Here is a 22,605-nt window from a genome sequence, read left to right on the forward strand (position 1 = left end):
TATATATATATATGTATGTATATATATATATATATGTATGTATATATATATATATGTATGTATATATATATATATATGTATGTATATATATATATATGTATGTATAGAGAGAGAGTTTGTTGTTACCTAATATTCCCACAATTTGCTTGTTTTATATGTATTAGATGATGGAGGTTGCTATAAGCATTATTATAATTAATTATAATTAATTAAAATAATTAAAACTCATTTTGCTGCCTAATTAAACCAATTAATTAATGAAGGTGTCTGTTTGTTGTTTTGGTTTGGTAGCCATTTCCCAACTACCTCTGCCCTCTTCCATGTCTTAATTTACTTAAAATTTATATAATATAATATATATATATATATATATATTTTTTTTTGTTAGTTATTTCATTTATTTTTATTAGTTCATGATTTAGCATTTTAATTTTATATTTTACTTATATATTTATCTAACTTTTAAGATTACTTTTTAGGAATAGAGTAGTTGTGAGTTTGTAATATCACAATTAAGGGTTGGTATAAAAGCACGATTTAGATCATATTTGAGTCTCCCTTGATAATTATTTATTTTTTTTTTAATTATTTTTATTTTCATACCATTTTTCTCTATAATGGGTTTTCGGATTTTTTTTAGTTTTTGAAAATTCAATTTGTTTTCTTATAATTTTTTACCAATTCTTACTTTCTTTTTTAGTTTTCAAACGCTTATTTTAGATTTTGAAATTGTTTATGAAAAATAATAGATAACAAAACAAAGAAACCTAATAGGTAGAAGGAGTGTTTATAACTTTAATTTTCGAAAAACAAAAACAAAAAAATTAAACACTTGTCACACCGAGCTTTAGTTATCTAAGTTGTACACTATCAAATGACATGAATAAGATACAAGATTATAAACGATACCAAATAAACGAGTGAGAAGAAAGCAACCCCTTCTAATGTGATCACATCGGATCATATTTGGACGAGCATGACCGTGACACATAGCAGAGGCCATTGGCGCCCTGCAGAAGACCACAAGCTGCGGGCGTTGGTGGAGCGACATGGCCCTCATAACTGGAACGCCATTGCTCAAAGCCTTCAAGGAAGATCCGGTGGGTAAATTATATGTTCTTCATTAAATCTACAATACCCTTCTCATTGTTTTTATTCCCTTCAGGGAAGAGCTGCCGTTTGAGATGGTTTAATCAGTTGGATCCTCGCATAAACAGAGACCCCTTCACCCAAGAGGAAGACCAGAGGCTGTTGGTGGCGCATACCATTCATGGCAACAGATGGGCCATCATCTCTAGGCTTTTCCCTGGCCGCACTGACAATGCAGTCAAGAACCATTGACATGTCATTAGGTCTCGAATGTCGAGACGAGCCTCCAAATACTGGGTCAAGACTATGTTAGGAATAACCGATATTCATAGTGGTATGATATTGTCTATTTTGAGTGTACCGTTTCATAATTCTACTTTTAGTAGTTTTTTTAGAAAAGCCTCGTCCAGTTGAGACGACAATACCTCTCATAATGACACGTTTGCGTTTCAGATAGAAATCACGGTGTGGATATTTACAACTTTCTCCACTTGAATACAGAATCTAGTAATGGAAGTGAAGTGATAGACCACTCGAGAAAAGATGATAAAGAAGTTAATCAAAAAGCTGCCACGACCGCCGACACCGGCCATGACGTTGTTATTCGAGGAACCCACAAGGATGAGGAGAAGGTAGTTCCATTCATTGATTTCTTTGCTGCCCAAACCTCTATCTCCTAGCTAAGATTCTTCAACATGTTTCTTAAATTACTTAGTTATACCATTTATTGCTTATTTCAAAGGAATATCAATATTTGGATGATATATTTTGTGAATGGCACTAAAACTAAGTCAATTACTCAAAAACAACTTACTAAACCCTAGAACTGAACTTGGCTTCGTAAATCTAGTTTCTTGCCATAGCCTCGACTGTAACTAGCCCATCCACACGCGAAAGCTTAACTTATAATAACTCGTTATCTTTTAACACATACTAAGAACGAAAAGATTAAACTAATGATCTAAGAAAGGGTTAACTTGTAATGGTCTAAACTATTAGGATCAGATTCTTAGCATAGACACGAATATAACTAAACAGTCAAGACATCTATATTGATATTTCCTAACACACGAGTTCAATAAAATACTAAACAAAATCCCACAAAGAATTCAAATTGTATCTCTCGTTCTCATCATTTTTACCGTTTGATTGATCAAAAGAAATCACCTGTGAAGAAAAGAGAAACCACACAAACAAACACACTGCGTGTCATAAGCGAATTATATACAGAATTAGTCTTTAGTACATCGTCGTCAATTCGTGTCGTAAACAGCTTGGAGTTCAATGTCACAGCACAAAAAAGTTAATGGGGGGGAAATGGGAATTGATATTTGTAGTCACATTTAGAAATATCAGTATCAATATGAACGTGGGATACTCATTTCTTCAGCCATCAGACACCCTAGAGATTGCAGTAAAAGGCCTACTACCTAATAAGTCTAACAGACACTCACGACAGACTGAATCCTGATACAAGAACAAAAGGAAGACCCAAAGGAACCAGAGGGTCGCAAGGCTTAGACTAAAAATACTCTAACGTAGCATCACTGACCTTGCTTCAAATTTGGATAAGCAAGTACTTTAGCAAAATATGACTGATAACCTAAAGAATTATCACACATTTACAACAAGATTGCCCCCTTTTCCAAAGTGATAAAAATAAAGAAACCCCAAGAATACATAAGTCATCAAAAACTACATTTCGATTGTGGTTAAATAGGGGACAACTTGGTGTGGGGGTAAAAAGTTCGGTACAACAAGAAAAGCTGAACAAACCTTTTCATTCGATTGGGAAGAAATTTGAAGTGCAAAAATCCCTTCAAAAATCAGTAAGTAAAGCCAACCAAGTTAACCATGAATCACATGCAGCTCCATCCTGCTTGAAAAGCCAATAAACTACAATCATGAGGGCAGCTGTAATATATTATCAGAACCAAGTTACTTCAGATGATGCTGGTTCATGAAGAAATAGGTTCATAAGGATAAGATAGCCATGGGTGTTTAAGTGCCTCTGATGCAGAAGGGCGTTTCTTGGGATTTATCTCAAGCAGATGGGCAACAAAGTCGATGAAACCTTGATCCCCCATTGGCAATCGGTGCCTTAACGATGTCTTTTTCGGTATGAGATATTCCAGTCTATTGCTTTCCTGGAAAAAGATGAAAATTTGTGTAAAATGACGTGATAAACATGAACAAGAACCCGATCGTAGGTGTCAATTAAAAAATAAAAAAGGAAAGAAAGGAGAAAGAATGACAGGTGAGGGAAATTATAGAATAAAGGTAGTTAGGATTGCACCAGCGTGAAAAAGTAATTCAAAAGATGTTGAATGGCCCAACAGAAGTACAGGGCAAACGTTCTTTGCTTGCCAAGGTAATCAAGTGAAATTTAAAATAAAATGTCATCATGGCATCAAGGCTTTCAACAAACAATAAAGAATTCCAAATATAACTCAGTTAGCACACGAATGTTGCCCAAGCTAACCAAATGGATACTATCATGTCTATTAATTGGATAAAGAATACTAAAAGGCGTCCAGAAATCATGAGCTACATAAAATCCAATACCCATAAAATTAATGTTCGTGATCTGATCTTTAATCAAACAGATGGGGATACAGACCATATAAAACACCTCAGAAATTTGGCCAGGGAAGTGAAAAGAATAACAACCGAGCACCAAAGTCACATGCAACAGACATAATACATATCCGTCCAACAAAGAATGTATTACGAATCTCATAATTACTTATTCCTTAATGGAAGTAGCCAAAGTATATCATTAAACACAAAGCAAAACGCATTAAAAGGAAAGAACCTCAATCTCAGGCCAAACTAATTAACCAGCATTGCTTTGAGCTCTCACGCGGCAATGTCAAATGATTTCCCAGATAGATTGGTGTTCAACGTGTTAGGACTTATTCAGGAAGTTCTTTATTACTGAAAATTTTACCTTTATGAATCATTCGCTGAAATTTATCCAACTTAGTTTTATTAGGGATTGCAACAAAACAGACTATTCTTGACATTTCCTAATCTTAACGAGATCATCTGGTATGACTCAGGGCAGTCCTCGTGAAGGGAAGCTCTTTTTCTGCCACTGGATGTTCTGTGCTTTTTTGGGACTATCTTCTCTTTCTTTCTCTTTCTTCTTTTTGGTTGTTTGATGCAAGGTGTGAGTAGGAAGAAGATAGACATATGTTGTCCTAAACCTCCAAAAAGACTTTCTTGGAACAATTAGGTCCCTCCAGGAGCATGCATTCATGCAAGATTTTCTATTATTATTTATCGTGACTCTCCGACTCACAATAAAATAAAAAAATAAAATAAAGTAGATAAATAAGTTGATCCTAAAAAGAGATCTAGACAAAGTTGAATTAACTAATGTGATAGAGACGATTTTCCAAATACTAGCATCACATTTTCACCTCATTATAAGAGTTCATTCTGTATATGGTCTAGGAAAAATAAGCAGTAAAATTATATGAAAACATGAAACTGCATGTGCGTAACAAAAAACTGCAACAACCATCTCCTCTACCTTTAACATACTATGCAGAATAGTTGAGAACTAAATGAATGGCTTTGAAGAAAAATGAGGCTTCGTAACACAGGCAATGATACACTTTAAGATAGAGTACATTTTTACCTGATTTCGTTCATACAGCATATGATTTTTGGTAAAATACTTGTATGTATCTCGTCCCTTAGCAAGCATACTTTGATCAATGGGACTTATAATTCCGATCACTCTAGCAAGTAACGTGGCAGGAGAATCATTTTGAAACAGAACCTGCAAGTGAAATATCATGAGAAAATTCTTGCTTGCTTTGGCTCCTCTTAGGCTAACTGTTTAATTGTGAAGAGCTTACAAGAGATGTTCAAAAGCTATTATGTAATTTTGGAAACTTGAATGCCCTACACTATGCAATTATTCAGCATAAATATGTAAAAACCACTAGATGATGTGAGAAGGAAATTGTGTCAAGATTTTCAACTCCATCATAAAGGCTTCATGATTGTTAATTCTGAAGTTAGAAAATCCTTCAGAAGTATAACAAATATTGGCGAAAAAAGTGGTCGAGTAACCTTACATTGCCAGTACAAAGTTCTGCCAAGATACAGCCAAGAGACCATATGTCTATCTTCTTATCATATGGAAGTCCCAAGATAACCTCTGGGGCCCGATAGGATCGAGATTGAACATAGGAGCATAGATGATCTGTCTCAAAACAACTACTTCCAAGATCAATAACTTTCACCTCACATCTACTGTAACTTTTCACCAATATATTTTCAGGCTTCAAGTCACAATGTATAAGATCAAGACCATGCAAAAACTGAAGTGCCTCCAGGCATTGTATTGTAATTGACTGCAAAGAACAATTTTCATTGGTTTAGGCCAATACCACTCCCAAAAAAAATTAACAAAGTTATTGACCTTCACACACCTGCAATCTTGGCATGGTGAAGTACACTTCACCTCCTGATTCTCTATTAAATTTGTGAAACTCATATAGGTTTGCCTTCAGAAGTTCACACACAATTAACAGATGCTCCTGGAGGGGAAGAGGGGAATTTAACCAATTATTAAAACCTATTGAGACAATGTTAAGGATAAAAAATGGCAATAAATGCTAATTTGGCACTATATGCCTTTCATACACCCTGGAAATATGAGGGATTATTTAATAACAATTACTACAAACGACTAAATATGATTAGACAAGGGAAAAAATAATCAACCACTGACTTACATGCATTACCATTCAGCACTTACCCGATAGTAGAAGTAATCATATAGTCGTAGAAGGTGGTATTTGTCTCCTGGGTCGTGCTTATTAACATATTTTAGAAGCTTTATTTCATCAAGGCTCTGATCAAAAAAATCCTTGTTGTTCTTTATAATTTTTATACATACATCCATGCCTGTGTGCAAATCATGTGCTTGTATAGCCTTGCTGAATGCAGCTGACCCAAGATATTCAGTAACATGATAGCGTCCGGCTATTACAGAATTTAATACCACATGGAAATTCTTGTCCTCCTCAAAACCAGTTCTAGGCAACAATAACACAAATATCAAAATCGTGGAAATAATTATAAGTATTCATAATAATAGACTTAAAAACGTTCCACAAAAACTTCTTCTAACTTCCAAAGAACTTAGAAGAAATTAAATATCTTACTACAATACAAACACAAAAGAACAACTTCCGGTTTATAGTATGAATGATATAAAAAACAAATCATGAAGTGTTCCATTACTCAATAAAAATAAATAAATAGGGGCCCAAAATATTAGTGTGCAATATCAGAAGAATAAGTCATCATATCCCTTCAGGAACATTATATGGATCATCGAGCCAAAGAACCAGACAGTTCACATAAAAGGAAACAGGGAAAGATGAAAGTACAGAGAAAATAGTTGCCATTTGGTTAATTACAAATCTAGAATCTTCTACCCATTTGCAAATTCATACACCTTCAGACATTCCAGCACTCCTAAGACAGAGAAAAAGAACCATTTTTTCAATTAAAATTCCAGATGAATATGCTCATCAATAAATATTAAAAGTATTCAGTATAAATCAGTCCTGAAACAAAATTTACATAGTTCATATAATTGGCGCAAGTAAGACATCATAAACTCCTAACAAGTAAGAAAAACAGCATTTGAAGGCACCGATACTTGTAGAAGAAGCATGAAGATTTTCTATGAGAAGATAGAGTGGAGAACACTTTTTTATTATGAGAGCAAAAAAAACAGAAACATATGTGCGACTTACATATTGTGTCCATTTTTAATCAGTCCTCAGATCACTCAACAATAAAATCTCAAGTCAGAAACAGCGATTGATAAATTCAACATTGATGGGTGATATCCGGGGCATACCTGTTCTTACGATGAACAATTTTGAGGTTGAAGGACTCAAATTCCTCCTCCTGAGACCTTATCTGCCTTACTTGCTCTTGTACAGCAGCTGCCTCTTCATCCTCGAGTGATGCCACAGGGTCTTCTTCCCTTATGCTACTAATTTTATCATCATTTTCTATCTTGGTGTGCCTTCTTTCCGTGTAATGATAGTTGGAAAGCATGGAAGGACTTGAACTTTCGGACCTTACAGCATTAGCATTATTTTCATCCCTAAGACTATTATCAGGAGAAGAATCAGAATTTTTTTGTCGCCAAGCAAGCATATCATCAGATTGCATCAAAGCATTCAAAGAGGCATCATTTTCATCACTAACCACTCTGTTAGAGTTGTTAGACCACAAAGACTTGCCAGAGCTTGCCTGTACTAATTGTCTATCTCTCAAGGGTGGGGGAAATGAAAATCCCCCATCAGTTTGATTCTGGATCTGTGAAGACATGCTTGTATCGTTCCCAGATGATTGTTTATTTGGTTGCTGTTTACTAGAGCTTTTCTTATCCCTTTTCGATCTATCCAAATATTTTTTCTCTGAATCATGATAAGGAAGTCTGGAGGCACCAACTCCAACCTCATGGTCATGGAAATATTCTAAATCCCCCTCACTGCTGCCTCCCACCAAGCTTTCACGTACTTCACTGCCAAAATCTGCCACATCACTATTGATCCCCACACCAATTGATCTAACCGAACCAAGCTGATCATCATCCATACAAATATCATCAAGCCTTTGTTTTCTAGACTCATTCACAACTTTCCCATCCCCTAACATTATCAACTCATTAGTCTGGGTGACAAAACCTTGCCACACAGGTTCAGCACGCATCAAGTTTAGTTCCTCTTCATCCATCAACTGCCCATCATATTGAGCCATTAAATCATTCTTATTGGTCCTCCCATACATTTCAGTCACAGTCAGCCCCATAGGATCCTCTGAGTTTGTAACGGGTTGAATATGTTTTGATTGAAAATACTGTTCACCAGAAAAATAAGAGTCCTCCTCAGCAAAAGATTGATCATCATCCTCACATTTGGTTTGAGCTCTATCCTGCATATCTGGGACACTTCCATGCCCTGTTCCCTTTTCATTGTCACTTGGATAATCAATCTCATGAGCCAAGAACCATGCTTCATCCTCGATAGGTTGTCGCATGTACCCAACGTCATCATCGTCATCATATTCATCAGAGTCCCAATACTCATTTGGATAGTCCAGAGACTCACTTAAGCCATCACCAACAGTGGCAAAACCAGAAACTAAATCAGATGTATCCTCTGCAATTCCCTGGCTTACAGACAACCAACTGCCACCAGCATTCCTCTTTCCACCTTCAATTTAAACTCAAAATTATATCATTAGGATTTTAGTATAGAATTTACATGATAAATGCACTAAAATCTTAGGTCAACATACTCTGAATCACATATGTGCAATCACTATGCAGTTACCATGTGATTGAAATGAAATACTAAAGTACCAAACATTAATTCATCAAATAAAAAGCCATACAGCCTTGCCAAACAACGATGGCGTCCAGGTTACATCTACTAACATGAAATCATCAAATATCATGCAAATTTAAATTATCATTGTCATAAGAGGTACTACAATGTGTAAGGGAAATTGCATGCTTTGGAGAAAAACAAAACCACCACCAATTAAGTCTAACAATAATTAGGCAGAAATACTTTATTATCATTAGGAACGTAAAAATTAAAAAATAAAACAAAATAAGCATATTAATTTGGCCAACCCGTATGTTTGCAGAATCATGAAAAAAAAGGTCTCATCTGGCTTGAGAGATTATTCAAGTCAATACCAATTTTAAATTAAGACAGTGCAAGGAAAGAAAAACATCGAAATTATCAGGAAAGAAAAACATCGAAATTATCAGGAAATAATGATAACGAACAGAAAATTATCCACAAATTGTCAAATTGTGATAGAATAAAAGAAGTTATATCTGTTGGTGTAAGAGCATACCCGCAGAGGAAATTTCTTGCCCAACAGGAACATCCAGATAAGACCCTATAAGAAGGGAGCTGTCCATGCCAGTAAATTTTGCAATTTGTCCATCACTCTCAAAGTTTTCCTTCCAATTAAGACTTAAAGGCTTGTCTTCAGACTTCAGTTTGACAGGTGGCAATCGAGGCATTTCCTCATGACTTTCAGCCACAAGAGCTAAACTTAAACTGGTTAGAGTTTTTTGCTCAGTACTGTCCTGAGATCTGTCAAAATATAAACTCCTTCCCACTTCATCTACCTGCTCTTTAATCGTTGCCCTTATATCACTCACCTCTGTTTTTCTCTTTGTATCTAGTTTGTCAGAACAAATCGTGCTATCATAACAGTTTGACACATCTCCCTTGGAAAATGGGAAAACAGTCTTCACAGAACAATTTTTCAACAAATCTGATGGCAAAGATTCCTTACCTTTATACCATGAAATATCAGCAGCGTTCTCTTTTGTATATGCAGAAGTAGCCTTAACTTGCTGATCTAATTCCTTCGGTTCAGAATTTTGGGAGACGTCATATTTGGTTTCCACATTTGCTTTGCTACCACTTCCATGCCACAAGTCTCTCGTTTCACCAGATGAAACAACACCTTCACCTGCTTTGAAGTTGACTTTTCTTGATTCAGAAACTTCTCCAGTATGATATCTGGATTTTTCAGATACCTGAAGCTCAGGAAAGTTAATTGTATCCTTGAACCCATCATTCTGAGAGATTCCAACCGGACCATTGCTAGATTTGACTTTCCATGAATATAGATCAAGCACAGTATCATCTGAGCCCTGAGAAAAAGCGAAGCTCCTGTCACTCGTTCCAACTGCTTCGTTTGATTTATTCCTCTCTCCAGAATCATTTTTCCATTTGCTTTCAGCACCATTTCTACTACTTCCGCACTCTATTTCCTTCACAATAAGTTCCTTGGAAACATCAAGATTATTTTGTGAACCTGTCAGTCGGTTCTCCACCATTGCTTTGTCCCCATTTTCTACCTCCAATGTATCCCCTAAACTCTTCTCGTCAAGTGTAAGTTTCTTGAGAAGACCATTCAAATCTGGGTGGTTACTGAGCTCACTTCGTAACGCTGCCTCGGCTCTTGTGAACTGGTTCTGTTTTAAGAAGTCCAGAATTACATCGATTGAATTTGATTGAACCATTTTCAGCTTCTAAAAATCTGCAAAGCCATCGAAGTTGGTATGGGACTCATGTTAACAAATTATATCACAACATTACTGAGACGTAAACTCCATTGCATGCAAAGGAAATGAGGGAATGAAGAAGATATGTGCATGGTATAACGGCATTTCACTAGATTCTTTTACCATAATTAAAGGAAACTGACCTTCTACTATGCTCAACTCAGCGGCAACATTATTCTGTCTCCTCGCGCTGTGGAACAAAAGGGAAATCCAAGATTTAGAAAATTGAAACATGTTTCTTCCCGTACATAAAAAGAGCATTCAACAAATGAAAAATAACGTTTTCCTGTAAGAAAAGTAAGAAAATCGAAGCTGCAAAACAATCCTACGCATCCAGCCAGAAACCCTTTTCTACCGCCGATCAACCAACGATTCTTAAATTGCGAACGAAAATGGGGCACCGGGTAACAAAAGGCACACAAACCCCGTTGTATTGGGATGTCCAGAATCACCTGAATCCAAAGGGACTCAACATAAAGTGAAGCAGAATTCATTCCGACACCACCTTAACGACATCTCGACCGAAAACGAAACATTCTCAGAAACCCTAAAACAAGCGGGATCTGACGATTTTGTTCCTTTCACCCCCAAGAACAATAACCATGTATGTTTATTTACAGAAATAAAAAAGGGGGGAAAACTAAAACGAGGCACATGCCTGAAAAAGAGAAATTACAAACGAAAAATAAAAATGGAGATGGTAAGAGAGGAGGGAGGACCTGCAGGATGCTGGTAAAAGAGGAAGTGGTGGCGAGAGAGCGGCGATGGGCGGTTTCCGCGGTGTCGCTGCCGCCTGCTACGCTTTGGGTTTTTNTTTTTTTTTTTTTTTTTTTTTTTCTTCCTCTCTCTCTATCTCTCCTCCCACTGCCCTTTTGTCTCTCGGAGCCCAGCCTGCTGTCTCGAATTGAACTCGTGGACCTATGGCCACTTAGATACTTTTCGAGGCATTCATTGTTTTTTTCCCCATTATTTTAAATAATATTTCCTTTTTTTTTCTCTTTTTTTTTTTTTTTAATTCTTAAATTTTTTAAATTATTTTAAAAAAATGTGAGTATTTTATTAATATGGATATTTTAAAAAATTAAATATATTTTTAAAGAAGAGGATGATCTATTTGTTAGACGAACACGACTCTCCACAATTGTATGATATTGTCCACTTTGAGCATAAGCTCTCATGGCTTCGGCCTCACCCCAATGAAATTGGTATTCCTCACTTAAAAATCCATGATCATTCCCTAAATTAGCCGATACCGGACTTATACTAACTCCATTGGGGTGAGGCCTTTTGGGGAAGCTCAAAGCAAAGCCATGAGAGCTTATGCTCAAAGTGGACAATATCATACTATTGTGGAGAGTCGTGTTCGTCTAACATGGTATTAGAGTCATGCCCTAAACTTAGTCGTGCCAATAGATTGATAAATTCTCAAGTATCGAACAAAGAACTCCAAAAAGAAAAGGAGCTAAGCCTCCTCGAAGGTAGTAAAAAATGACTAGGACTCCAAAGGAGTCGAGCTTCGATTAAGGGGAGGCGCACTTTGTTCGAGGGGAGGTGTTGGATGATCAAAGTTCCACGTCGGCTAATTTAGGAAATGATTATAGGTTTATAAGTGAGGAATACTAACTCCATTGAGGGGAGACCTTTTGAGGAAGCCAAAACAAAGCCATGAGAGCTTATGCTCAAAGTGGACAATATCATACCAGAGTCGTGTTCGTCTAACACTATTATGAATTGATTTTGTAATATATAAATTAAAATTATAGACTTTTATTAAATATAAAATTTATATTTATATGGTATAAATCAATTAATTTTAAAATTTTTAAGGTTATCAGTGATAATTATCTACTTGACGTGGATATTGATATTTTATTTTAATAAATGCGAATGACGTGGATATTGATTCGCATGCCTATTAAACACTTTTTAAAATTAAATTTGGAATTAATATATATATATATATATTATTGTCCACAAATAAGGGCAAGTGATGCAAGAGGGAATATAAATGGAATAGGATTCCTTATTCTTCATATCCAATCAATCACTCTATGTTTCCTCACAAAATTGGCCATCAATGGAAACATCCTTGACCTCAGCAACAGGTCGATGGTAGGCTCGATCCACTCCCGACTCGTATTCTTTGTGTTTGGTTTAGTTAATCTGTGATGTCCAACATTGGTTGAGGAGGAGAACAAATCACCCTTAATAAGGGTGTGAAAATCTTCCCCTAACAGACGCGTTTTAAAGTCTTGAGGGGAAGTCCGAAAGGGAAAGCCCAAAGAGGACAATATCTGCTAGCGGTGGATCTGGGTCGTTACATAATCTTTAACCTAACATGCAAGAAGTCGAGGGTAAAGTTGACCCTCTACGTTCAATTTGGTAAGGTCGACCCTCTCGTAGGGTTAGTGTTAAATTTTGGTTCATTTTTTAACCTGATTTGTAAAAAATTCTTGAAAAGAGTCTCTTAGAGATCGTTAGCTCTTCCTCCTTCTCACAACTTTTTTCACGTTCAAATTCTCTATGTTAATTTGAGTATTGAGACTATTATGGCAAGCACCACACTATTCTCACGTTCAAAGTCTTTTGTAACGAAGCCTCCGCAATTTAATCTCCCTGTCGAATGGCTTGTTCTCCCCGGTCGGAATAGGCAGGTAGGCCCACTTAGGTTAGGGGGCATTGTTCCTCAGTTCTTACCAACCTCCGGTGTGTAATCGACATGTTGCTAGCTTCAACTCAGTGGAATAAGAATCATTGATTCCCTTGTCTATTTCTTATTCATTCATAGCGTTCGGCCGGTGCGTGCCCCTTTCTCAACCTGGAACAACTCTGAACGTTAGGGAAGATAAGGGAAGATCACCTGAGCGAACCGACCCATGCTCAGGAATCGAAATCCAAATTTGGCACTTGATGGCTCCAGCAACCCTTTACAACATGCTCACGTTACTTACTTCTCGCTACTAAAAATGGAAAATATCAAACTAAGACGAGTCATTTTAAGAGTGAAGAGTATCTAAATTTGGCACTTGATGGCTCCACAAATTCTTCCAGCATGTTTTGTCCTCACTCACAGCAACATAAAGAAAGGTCACTCGACATGGAATTACTTCCAGCAAATCATGCTTAAAATATCGTATTTTTTTATTATATTTTAGTTTTTGTAATTGTTGAAAGTTTTTATGTTAATTTTTTTAATTAAAAGTTTGATTAAATAATGACAATAACGCTAACAGTGGAGTGAGTGTTGCAAGTGGATGCTTCGTGCTTGTTGGCATAAAAAATTATTACTCGAAATTGACACGTGATTGTTCAAAACTCGAATCAATTTATTGCACGTGGTGCTGGTAAACGTTCTTAGTGATCGGGACAAATCATACAACGATTTTCCATATTGATTGAATGTTGTACATGTTTAATGGGATTTGATTCCATCTAAGGTACCGACAGATCAATTTGTTGGTTCGGTTTTTTGGTCATTTGGTAATTGAAGAAGAAAACATTTCTAGTTGACTATAGTTTTTATGTGCATTACGAGCATTAGTCATGGATGAATTTTCTTTGCTAACAGGGCTTCTGCCCGACTCAATTAATGAGGTTCAGTTAGTAATTTCGTAATCTCGACCAGCTCGAACCACTACGTTATCCATGTTCTAGTTCATTCTTATGCTCATCCTATTCATCCCACCCTTGCTTGTAATATACTATCATTTTAAACAATTCATTCAATGACGTGGTATATATATTAATTAATGATAAAGCACCGGGTTATTTCTTCCCATTTCTATAATTTCTTATTTTATTTCGATTATTTAAATTATTTCTTCAAAACAACCATAAATATATCTTTATGCTCATCTCTAATGTGGAAATATAACTCTTACATGAGCATCATTTATAACTTAAATTTTGAAAAACGTTTAAAACGACTTTTTCTCTGAAAAACACAGTTAAGAAATACTGAAATAGTTTAAAACAATGAAATGCAAAACAATCCAATCTAACTTAAGACTAGAATTTAAATATATATATAATACTCAGTAAGTATGCCTCATCATTTTTCAGGTAAAGGCAAGGCACAATTGTACAGAGGACGGCGGCATCGCAAGCAGAGACTGAGGCACGTGCATAGGGTAGACTCATATTTAAATGCGTAGTCTTAAGTTAGGAGACATGTTTGACACAGATCTAAAGTGTTTTAATTGTTTTTTTTTTTTTTTCAATTCAACAACATTTGTAGAGATGTTTTTACGTAATCTGATAAATTTGGACAACCTAATTCCGACTTGTTTGGTCCGCAAAATGACATTCTTTTAGTTGGGTCAACCTACTTGTTTGGTCCGCAAAATGACATTCTTTTAGTTGGGTCAACCTGACTGACCCAAAAATACAGTCACAGCCTAATTCAACCCTGCCTGACTTAACAAAAAAAATTAACAATATTTAACGTGTGTAACAAATGTTAGTGATAGACTTATAAATGTTTGATATTTAAATTGTACGAGATTTTAATTATTAACTGAACATGTATGGTGGATAAGTAGAACAGCTCAACTCAACCAAAAAATAGAGAGTTGGGCTGTGACGAGTTGAGTTATGAACCCTATTCTAGTCATTCAGGTCACATATTCACCGAACCCAAAATTTTGGGTTCGAACAAAAGATTTTCCAAACCAACCCAACTCAATCCGTATCTCTGAATTGATATACATGTCAATTACGGTTGAGTTAGGGTCACGTTTTAACGCTAATCATCGTTGAATTGTGACTTTGAGTAGATTACAAAATTGCACAATAATTAATTAAGACCAAATGGAATTAAATTGTTGGATGAAGATAAATATAAAATAATTAGGAATATTAATGTGAAAAAAATTAGGGGAAAAAAGCGGGGCGTGGAAGCGTAAAAGGGACGAAGAAGTGGCCTTCCAAGTGCCCGCCACTGTAGCCGTGGGTGAGCCATCAAACGTCTTTAAACGGCGCCACATCTCTTTCACTTTCACTGTGGTGCATATCAGCGTAGGCTCACCAACGAACCAACGAACCAACGAACACACAAACCCCAGGCCTTAAAACGCCCTCTCCCTCTCCCTCTCCCCATCTTTCCCATTTCCCTTCCTGCTTCCTTCGCAATGGGGAGATTTGGGGCGGTGGTGTTCATCGCCTTACTTGTTCTTGTCTGCGGATCTGTTCGCGTGAGATCTGATGGATCGGATCATCGTTACAAAGATGGAGAGTCTGTTCCTCTCTATGCTAACAAAGTTGGTCCATTTCATAATCCGAGGTAATTTCATCGAATCTTCTACCTTCGTCTTCTTCAATTTCATTTGAGATCTACGATTTTTGTCGCTGTTTCTCCTCTGCTACTTCAATTTTAATTTCCTGGAGTTGTACCCGCTAGGTTTCGTTGGATTCAATTACTTGTAGATTTCGTGATTTCTATCCAGATCTGAGCTATTTTGTGCAGTCAATGCGTTGACTGCGAAATGTTACTTCTGATCTGCTTAATCTTTGAGCTAAATTGATTACTGTAATCTTATTGTTTTTGAAAAATGTTGGTCTTCGGTTAAATACGTGAGGAATATTCAAGACACTCGAGATTCCGTCTTCGAGATATGCTGTTTTATTCCCTTGACGAAGTGACAGCCTCACTGACTTTGTTTCGGTGGCGTGCCTTCTTGATAGAATATCCCAATTTTCATATTTCGGGCTATTAGGTTTACTCAATTCTGGGTTCGTAGAAGTATGTTTTTTGTTTTCTCTAGGCCCTAACTTATGAGGAGTATATGATACTGTTGCATAGGCGTTTGAAGGTGTTGTAAATTGCTATCTATTTTCTCTAACATATATTGCACTTTTGTTTTCTTTTGGTTACAGTGAAACTTATCGCTACTTTGATCTCCCATTCTGCGTACCAGGTATGTATCCCTTGTGTTAATTCTTCCCCCATTTCCTCGTGAAACACAGTTTTACACTGTAGAGTATATTTGTTAGATGGAAAACCAATTAGATGAATCTAAATTGCAGATCATGTGAAGGAGAAAAAGGAGGCTCTTGGTGAAGTATTAAATGGAGATCGTTTAGTTAGTGCCCCATACAAACTTGACTTCTTGCAAGAGAAGGATTCTGTTTCTGTTTGCAAGAAAAAACTGTCGAAGGAAGAGGTTGCTAAATTTCGTGCTGCAGTAGACAAGGACTACTACTTTCAAATGTATTATGATGATTTGCCGATTTGGGGTTTCATAGGGAAGGTTGACAAGGAAGGAAAAGAACCAAGTGATTTCAAATATTACCTTTACAAGCATATCCATTTTGATATCTTTTATAACAAGGATCGTGTTATTGAAATAAACGTCAGAACAGACCCCAATGCCCTTGTCGATCTCACTGAGGACAAGGAAGTTGATGTTGAATTTCTATACACTGTAAAATGGAAGGAGACGACCACCCCATTTGAGAATAGGATGGATAAATATTCCCAATCCTCGTCACTGCCTCACCATTTGGAAATTCATTGGTTCTCAATCATAAACTCATGTGTAACTGTCCTCCTCCTTACTGGATTTCTTGCCACCATTCTTATGCGAGTGCTTAAGAATGACTTTGTCAAGTAAGAAAATTTAGTATTCTTACTTTTTTTTTTTCGAGTGTTTGTTCTGCCTTTTATTTCTATTTGTGCTTTTCTCTAAGAAGCCACTGTCATTTTATGTTACCCTTCTGTGTCTATGATATAGATATGCCCATGATGAGGAATCAGCTGAGGACCAGGAAGAGACTGGGTGGAAATACATTCATGGCGATGTATTTAGGTACCCAAAACACAAGTCTCTTTTTGCAGCTTGTCTTGGTTCTGGTACCCAACTGTTTACACTGTAAGTCATAACGTATCTTGTCGACCATCAAAGCTAATATTTATTATAAACCCCTGGTTCCACCATCCACTGTATTTTTTTATTAATTATACATTTCTCTCTACAGTACGGTGTTCATTTTCATACTTGCGCTTGTTGGAGTGTTTTATCCATACAACCGAGGAGCATTGTTTACTGCACTAGTTGTTATCTATGCTCTCACATCTGGGATTGCTGGCTATGTTGCAACTTCCTTTTATTGCCAGCTTGAGGGATCAAACTGGGTAATTTCTCTTTGAATTATCTTCTTTTAATTACTTCAGTATTTTGGGCTAACAAGGTCTTCAACTTCTCAATGACAGGTCAGGAATCTACTGTTGACGGGATGCCTTTTCTGTGGGCCTCTGTTTCTGACATTTTGCTTTCTAAATACCGTTGCAATCGCCTATACAGCAACTGCTGCCCTTCCTTTTGGTACAATAGTTGTAATAGTTCTCATATGGACTCTTGTAACTTCGCCGTTGCTGGTGTTGGGTGGGATTGCTGGTAAAAACAGCAAGGCTGAATTTCAAGCTCCAGTTCGTACCACCAAATATCCTAGAGAGATTCCATCTCTGCCTTGGTACCGTGGAACAATTCCACAGATGGCAATGGCAGGATTTCTGCCTTTCAGTGCCATATATATTGAGTTATACTACATATTTGCAAGTGTGTGGGGCCACAGGATTTACACCATATACAGCATCTTGTTTATTGTCTTCATCATTCTCCTGATAGTTACAGCATTCATTACTGTGGCATTAACATACTTCCAACTTGCTGCCGAGGACCATGAATGGTGGTGGAGGTATGCAACTGCTACTCCTTTGTGATTAATTGCATTCTTTAGTAATTTTACAACTTTTGTCACTAAGCCGTGTGTTTCTTTTCATCCTTTTTTGTTCTTTTAAATTTATATTACTAATTAGTAGGAGAGTATTTAAGTGGATATTCTTTTTGCTCATTTTTTTCTTCCACTATATTTCTGATGATATAGAGGCAGGATAAAGCCTGCTTTCATGGTTTCTAGTTGAACATGGCATTTATGTGAAATGTTTACGAGATAAAAGGTCTGAGAAGTTCGTGATAGTCCTTCAGAATGATTTTGTTGTCACCAAAAAAAAACCAGCTTCGTGTTTTCTTCTCCTCCTCCTTTTCTTCCCTTTCTCAAACATTACCTTACCCTTCTGGTAGCTTTTATTACTTTGAAAAAAAAATTGGTTGCTTAAGCCCTGCAAGAAAGGTGTTTCTGTGAGTAATTTATATTATTCTGGCTGCTGATATTTGCTGTCAGATTTCATGGCAGTTGAATATTATCTGTTAGATTTCTTATAGTAGTCGTTAATGGATCTAAATGTTTTCTTCACCAGCTGTTACTTTATGATTCTTTGTTTGGCATACATTTCTCTTGGAGAACTTGTCACAGGCGTCAGATTGAACATCTATCCATGAATTCTAGAATATTTAGGTTGCATTTACGTGCTGGTACTAGCAATGTTAGATGAGATGGGATATCATGTGGGTATTTGAATATCTTTGATGTATATCATAGACCTGTTGAAATGTGCTTTCAATATTTCTTTTTTTCTAATCCATCTAACCTCTTGAGCACTGTGACATGGAATGCATATCCATGCTTAATTTGTTAAACTCCTTTGCCTTCATTCTTTTTCAGATCTTTTCTTTGCGGCGGGTCAACTGGCTTATTTATCTATGCATATTGTTTGTACTACTACTACGCTCGCTCAGATATGTCCGGGTTCATGCAAACATCATTTTTCTTCGGCTACATGGCTTGCGTCTGCTATGGGTTCTTCCTGATGCTTGGAGCTATCGGTTTTCGAGCTGCTTTGCTTTTTGTCCGCCACATATATCGATCCATCAAGTGCGAGTAGCCCTGGTACCCTTTACTCAATACTGAGACAGAGTTATGTTTCTGTAACTTTTCATATTCATAGGTTTCAATGTAGAAAGGTTACATGCAGTTCTTTTTTGTCCTTTTGATAATATGTCTCAAAAAGCAAAGAACAATTTCTTTAGATATTATGCTTTTAAGAGTAGAGAAGCATGGTGACAGGACGGATGAACGTGCTAGATACACCAACTTGGGGAAACTGAGTCTGTACCATTACATTAGTTCCAATACTTTTGTTATAATCTTTGTTCATTACATTGTTGTTGTTCCTCACTAGTATCAACACTCTTTTATGATGAAATACTCGTCAGAGGAATTGAATTCGTTTGGTTAGTCAATTGTTCCTCAATTTCTTGAAAACCTTTCCACACTATATTGGGAGGAAATCTATTCAAATTCATGTTTAGATAAACAGAATGAACCATCTCAAATTGTGTTAGCTTAACCCATTTGGCCTGAGAAACTCCTTGCATCCGTTTTGTCCCAAAGTAAATTCGAAATGGGAAGCTGCCTAATAAGAAGATCGTCGGAGGTTGGACGAAGCATTTTTTATAAGTGTGTGAAAATCTCTCTCTAGTAAACACGTTTTAAAAACTTCTGAGGAGAGGACAACATCTGTAAAATGAGAAAACAACTTTTCTGAACGAGTTAATTCTGAACGAGTTAATAACCTTCGTCTCAAACAGGACAAAAAGTGTCAATGTTTGACACCTATGGAAAATGACCCGAAAATGAGGGTGTTTAAGTTTCGTATTTTAACTAAACATGTGTCAAATTCATCATATTTGAGTGTTCCTTACAGTTTCGCCGGTGAGTTTGAAGAAGAACAAAGAAGAACAAAGATTGAGACGAAACGAGGAATAAAAAAACTATAGAGAAAAGCCAGCTATATTGTGGTAAGACATTGATGGGAAGGTATGGAGACATGACCAAAGCTGAGTGGCTCCTTGTTTCAATTTTATTGTAATGTAATGTGAATTTGATGATGTAAACGAGACAGAACTTTGATGTTATAAAAGAAGGTAAGGGATGTAATAGGTAAGGTAGGAAGCTCTAAGTGTGAGGTCGATGGATCGTATGGTGGTAGCGTTCATCGGGATTGGACTTCGAATCTTCGCCTTCATATGTCTCTTCATCGCCTTGGTCGTAATTGCCACCGACAAACTGGTCCTCATTGATGGCTCTGAATCAACCTTCAATGACATTCAAGGATACAGGTTCTCTGTTCGGCCTATTTCTAATATCCATTCTAATTCATGACCTAAAATTTCTTCTTCATGCAGGTACGTCTAATTCATGACCTAAAATTTCTTCTTCATGCAGGTACGTTTTGTCCGTGGCAATCATAGGGTTGGTCCATACAATACTACAACTGGGTTTCTCTATATACTATGCGGTTACCAAAAACATACCATTTTGGAACGGACTCCCTCAATTCAATTACTACACTGACCAGGTTTGTGTGATCACCACTTTACTATCTTCTTCGTTGATTTCCTTAACGAAAATTATCGAGAATATTGTTCTTTCAAACTTAACCTCAGCATCATGGTGTTTCAAGTCATCATCACATTAATTTTTTGTCCAACGAATTTTTATCCAAAGTTAATCTTGAAAGCGTTTTTCAAAGATAAAATATCATTAATTTTGAAAGAATAAGGATAATTTTTAAACAAGAGGACGCCAGGTGTCACAATCGCACTCTTGATGGCAGCGGACTTGCGATTGTGCGACACTCACTTTCCAACAACAAGTGAGTTAAGCCAATTCATTCTTTCATCGTCTACGGCCAAGCGATGTATGCTCGAGACTCTGGCCTCGGTTTAAGAAGAAGGTTTTAGAGAGCGAGGGTAGAGAGATTTTCAAAATAGAGATTTTGAAAGAGACGTTATATATGCAAGCAAAAGAGTAACAACAACAACTCACAGTATATAACTATTGGTAGGGAGACGTCGACAACTAGTCATATCTCCTATAGTACATTTTGAGGCATTTCATGTCTAGCAAGCCTAGAAATACGTCCTACTTCCTGGAAATACGTCCTACTTCCTGGAAATACGTCCTACTTCCTGGAAATACGTCCTACTTCCTGGAAATACGTCCTACTTCCTAGAAATACGTCGGGGGGTTTGGCTTATGATGGGCATGCGGCATGGGCAACATGCCTTAGACGAGCATAACCGTGGCATCGGACTCCAAGGGGTGGATTGTGGAATCCCACCTCGTTGGAGAGGGAAACGAAACATTTCCTATAAGTGTGAAAATCTCTAACTAGTACATGCGTTTTAAAACTATAAAGCTGGCGACGATATGTACCCAGCAATGTCTACTTAGGATCATTTATTTTAAAACCGAGAAACCAAATAGAAATAACTTAACCTAATTTGTTGAAATCTCGCTGATATCCAAATGGGAAAGGCAGGTGATAAGTTGGGTGTTGGTATCGGCGGCGGGGGCGGGCCTTGCGGTGTCGGCGGATCGTAAAATGTTACTGAATCAAGTTGTCGAGAACGGCATCGGCGATTGCGGAGTGTTGTTTGCAGCATTGGATCAGCAGAAGTGGTTGGTTGACGATTTCTTCGATAGGGCCAATATCGCCTCTGCCATTCTCTTCCTTGCTTTCCTCTCCATCGCCACTATCCTCCTCCTCTCACCATTCAATCGGCTCAAACCTATTCCCACCACCCAAGATCTTGAGGCCCATTCTCCCCAGGCCCAAAAGTGCAAGGCCCAATCTCCACAGGCCCACACAGTCGAGGCCCAATCCCCACAGGCCCATACAGTCGAGGCCCAATCTCCACGGGCTCAACAGGTTGATGCCCAATCTCCACAGGCCCAAAAGGTCGAGGCCCAACCTACGGAGACCTCTTCCACTTGATTTTTCCCATTTCACCGTTGCTTTTCATGTTCACTCGTTTCTTCTCTCTCGTGTATTCTTTAGCTTTAGAGAAATCATTTTATTATTTATAAATATATATAATCTTGTACGAATAAATTTAAGTTTACATTTCTTTTTTTTTTTCCTCCGAGTTGGGCGGTGAGAATCTTTGAGACCAATTTAAAATTTTAAGTTGTTGTGTAAGTGACTCGAACCATCTGAACAGAGTCCACGAACCATCTGAACAGNTTTTTTAATTATTGAAAAAATCATATTTATCTCGTTAATAACTCAAATATCAAGCATTCACTGATTACACATCACTAACAATATTAAAAGTAACGTAGGATCATGTTGTAACAATCTTAATTTTTAAAATAATTTTAAAAGTATGGTAGAGTCCGATTGAAATCCTATTTTCAAGTTGGTTGGGTTGACCAGACAAAAAATGTCAATCTACTGGCCAACCTAAATTCCCCGTTTTCAAAAATTCAACAAAAAAAAAATATATATATATATATACTGGAGATGAATTGTAACCCTATTTTCAAGCTGATTAGGTTAACTCGACTAAAAAATGTCAATACACTTGTCAACCGGGATTTTCAAATTTTCAAAAATTCAATAAAAAAAAAAAAAAAAAACTAACTCAAACTAAACTTAATGATTTATAAAATTAATTATTTCTTTTTTT

The 22,605-nt window shown here is 36.8% G+C and overlaps 3 protein-coding genes and 1 pseudogene across 4 annotated transcripts; 3 read left to right on the plus strand and 1 right to left on the minus strand.

The window, feature by feature from the left end:
* The first annotated feature begins 976 nt into the window (after positions 1-976).
* On the plus strand, positions 977-1,769 carry LOC111788441 (annotated as a pseudogene).
* A 670-nt stretch (positions 1,770-2,439) lies between these two features.
* On the minus strand, positions 2,440-11,082 carry LOC111787674. Of its 2 annotated transcripts, XM_023667692.1 has the most exons (10): positions 10,951-11,075; positions 10,561-10,683; positions 10,375-10,421; positions 9,004-10,206; positions 6,983-8,348; positions 5,867-6,146; positions 5,538-5,645; positions 5,181-5,459; positions 4,736-4,879; positions 2,440-3,236 (listed from the first exon to the last, which is right to left on the minus strand). In XM_023667692.1, the coding sequence occupies exons 4-10, from the start codon at positions 10,187-10,189 to the stop codon at positions 3,048-3,050; spliced, it is 3,552 nt and encodes a 1,183-aa protein (XP_023523460.1). In that variant the 5' UTR covers positions 10,190-10,206; positions 10,375-10,421; positions 10,561-10,683; positions 10,951-11,075; the 3' UTR covers positions 2,440-3,047. The 2 variants fall into 2 exon arrangements, with proteins under 2 accessions (XP_023523460.1, XP_023523459.1); XM_023667691.1 differs by lacking the exon at positions 10,561-10,683 and having other exon boundaries at positions 10,951-11,082.
* A 4,229-nt stretch (positions 11,083-15,311) lies between these two features.
* On the plus strand, positions 15,312-19,367 carry LOC111788523 (transmembrane 9 superfamily member 3). Its single transcript, XM_023668862.1, has 7 exons — positions 15,312-15,512; positions 16,106-16,146; positions 16,256-16,838; positions 16,963-17,100; positions 17,207-17,363; positions 17,442-17,926; positions 18,794-19,367. Exons 1-7 carry the CDS (start codon positions 15,361-15,363, stop codon positions 19,011-19,013), a joined length of 1,776 nt encoding a protein of 591 aa, XP_023524630.1. The 5' UTR covers positions 15,312-15,360; the 3' UTR covers positions 19,014-19,367.
* A 734-nt stretch (positions 19,368-20,101) lies between these two features.
* LOC111788442 (CASP-like protein 4D1) lies at positions 20,102-21,911 on the plus strand. Its single transcript, XM_023668776.1, has 3 exons — positions 20,102-20,250; positions 20,357-20,489; positions 21,456-21,911. Exons 1-3 carry the CDS (start codon positions 20,102-20,104, stop codon positions 21,909-21,911), a joined length of 738 nt encoding a protein of 245 aa, XP_023524544.1.
* Positions 21,912-22,605: the final 694 nt, after the last annotated feature.

The sequence above is a fragment of the Cucurbita pepo genome, chromosome LG02, assembly GCF_002806865.2.
Source record: "Cucurbita pepo subsp. pepo cultivar mu-cu-16 chromosome LG02, ASM280686v2, whole genome shotgun sequence".
Classification (NCBI taxonomy): domain Eukaryota; kingdom Viridiplantae; phylum Streptophyta; class Magnoliopsida; order Cucurbitales; family Cucurbitaceae; genus Cucurbita; species Cucurbita pepo.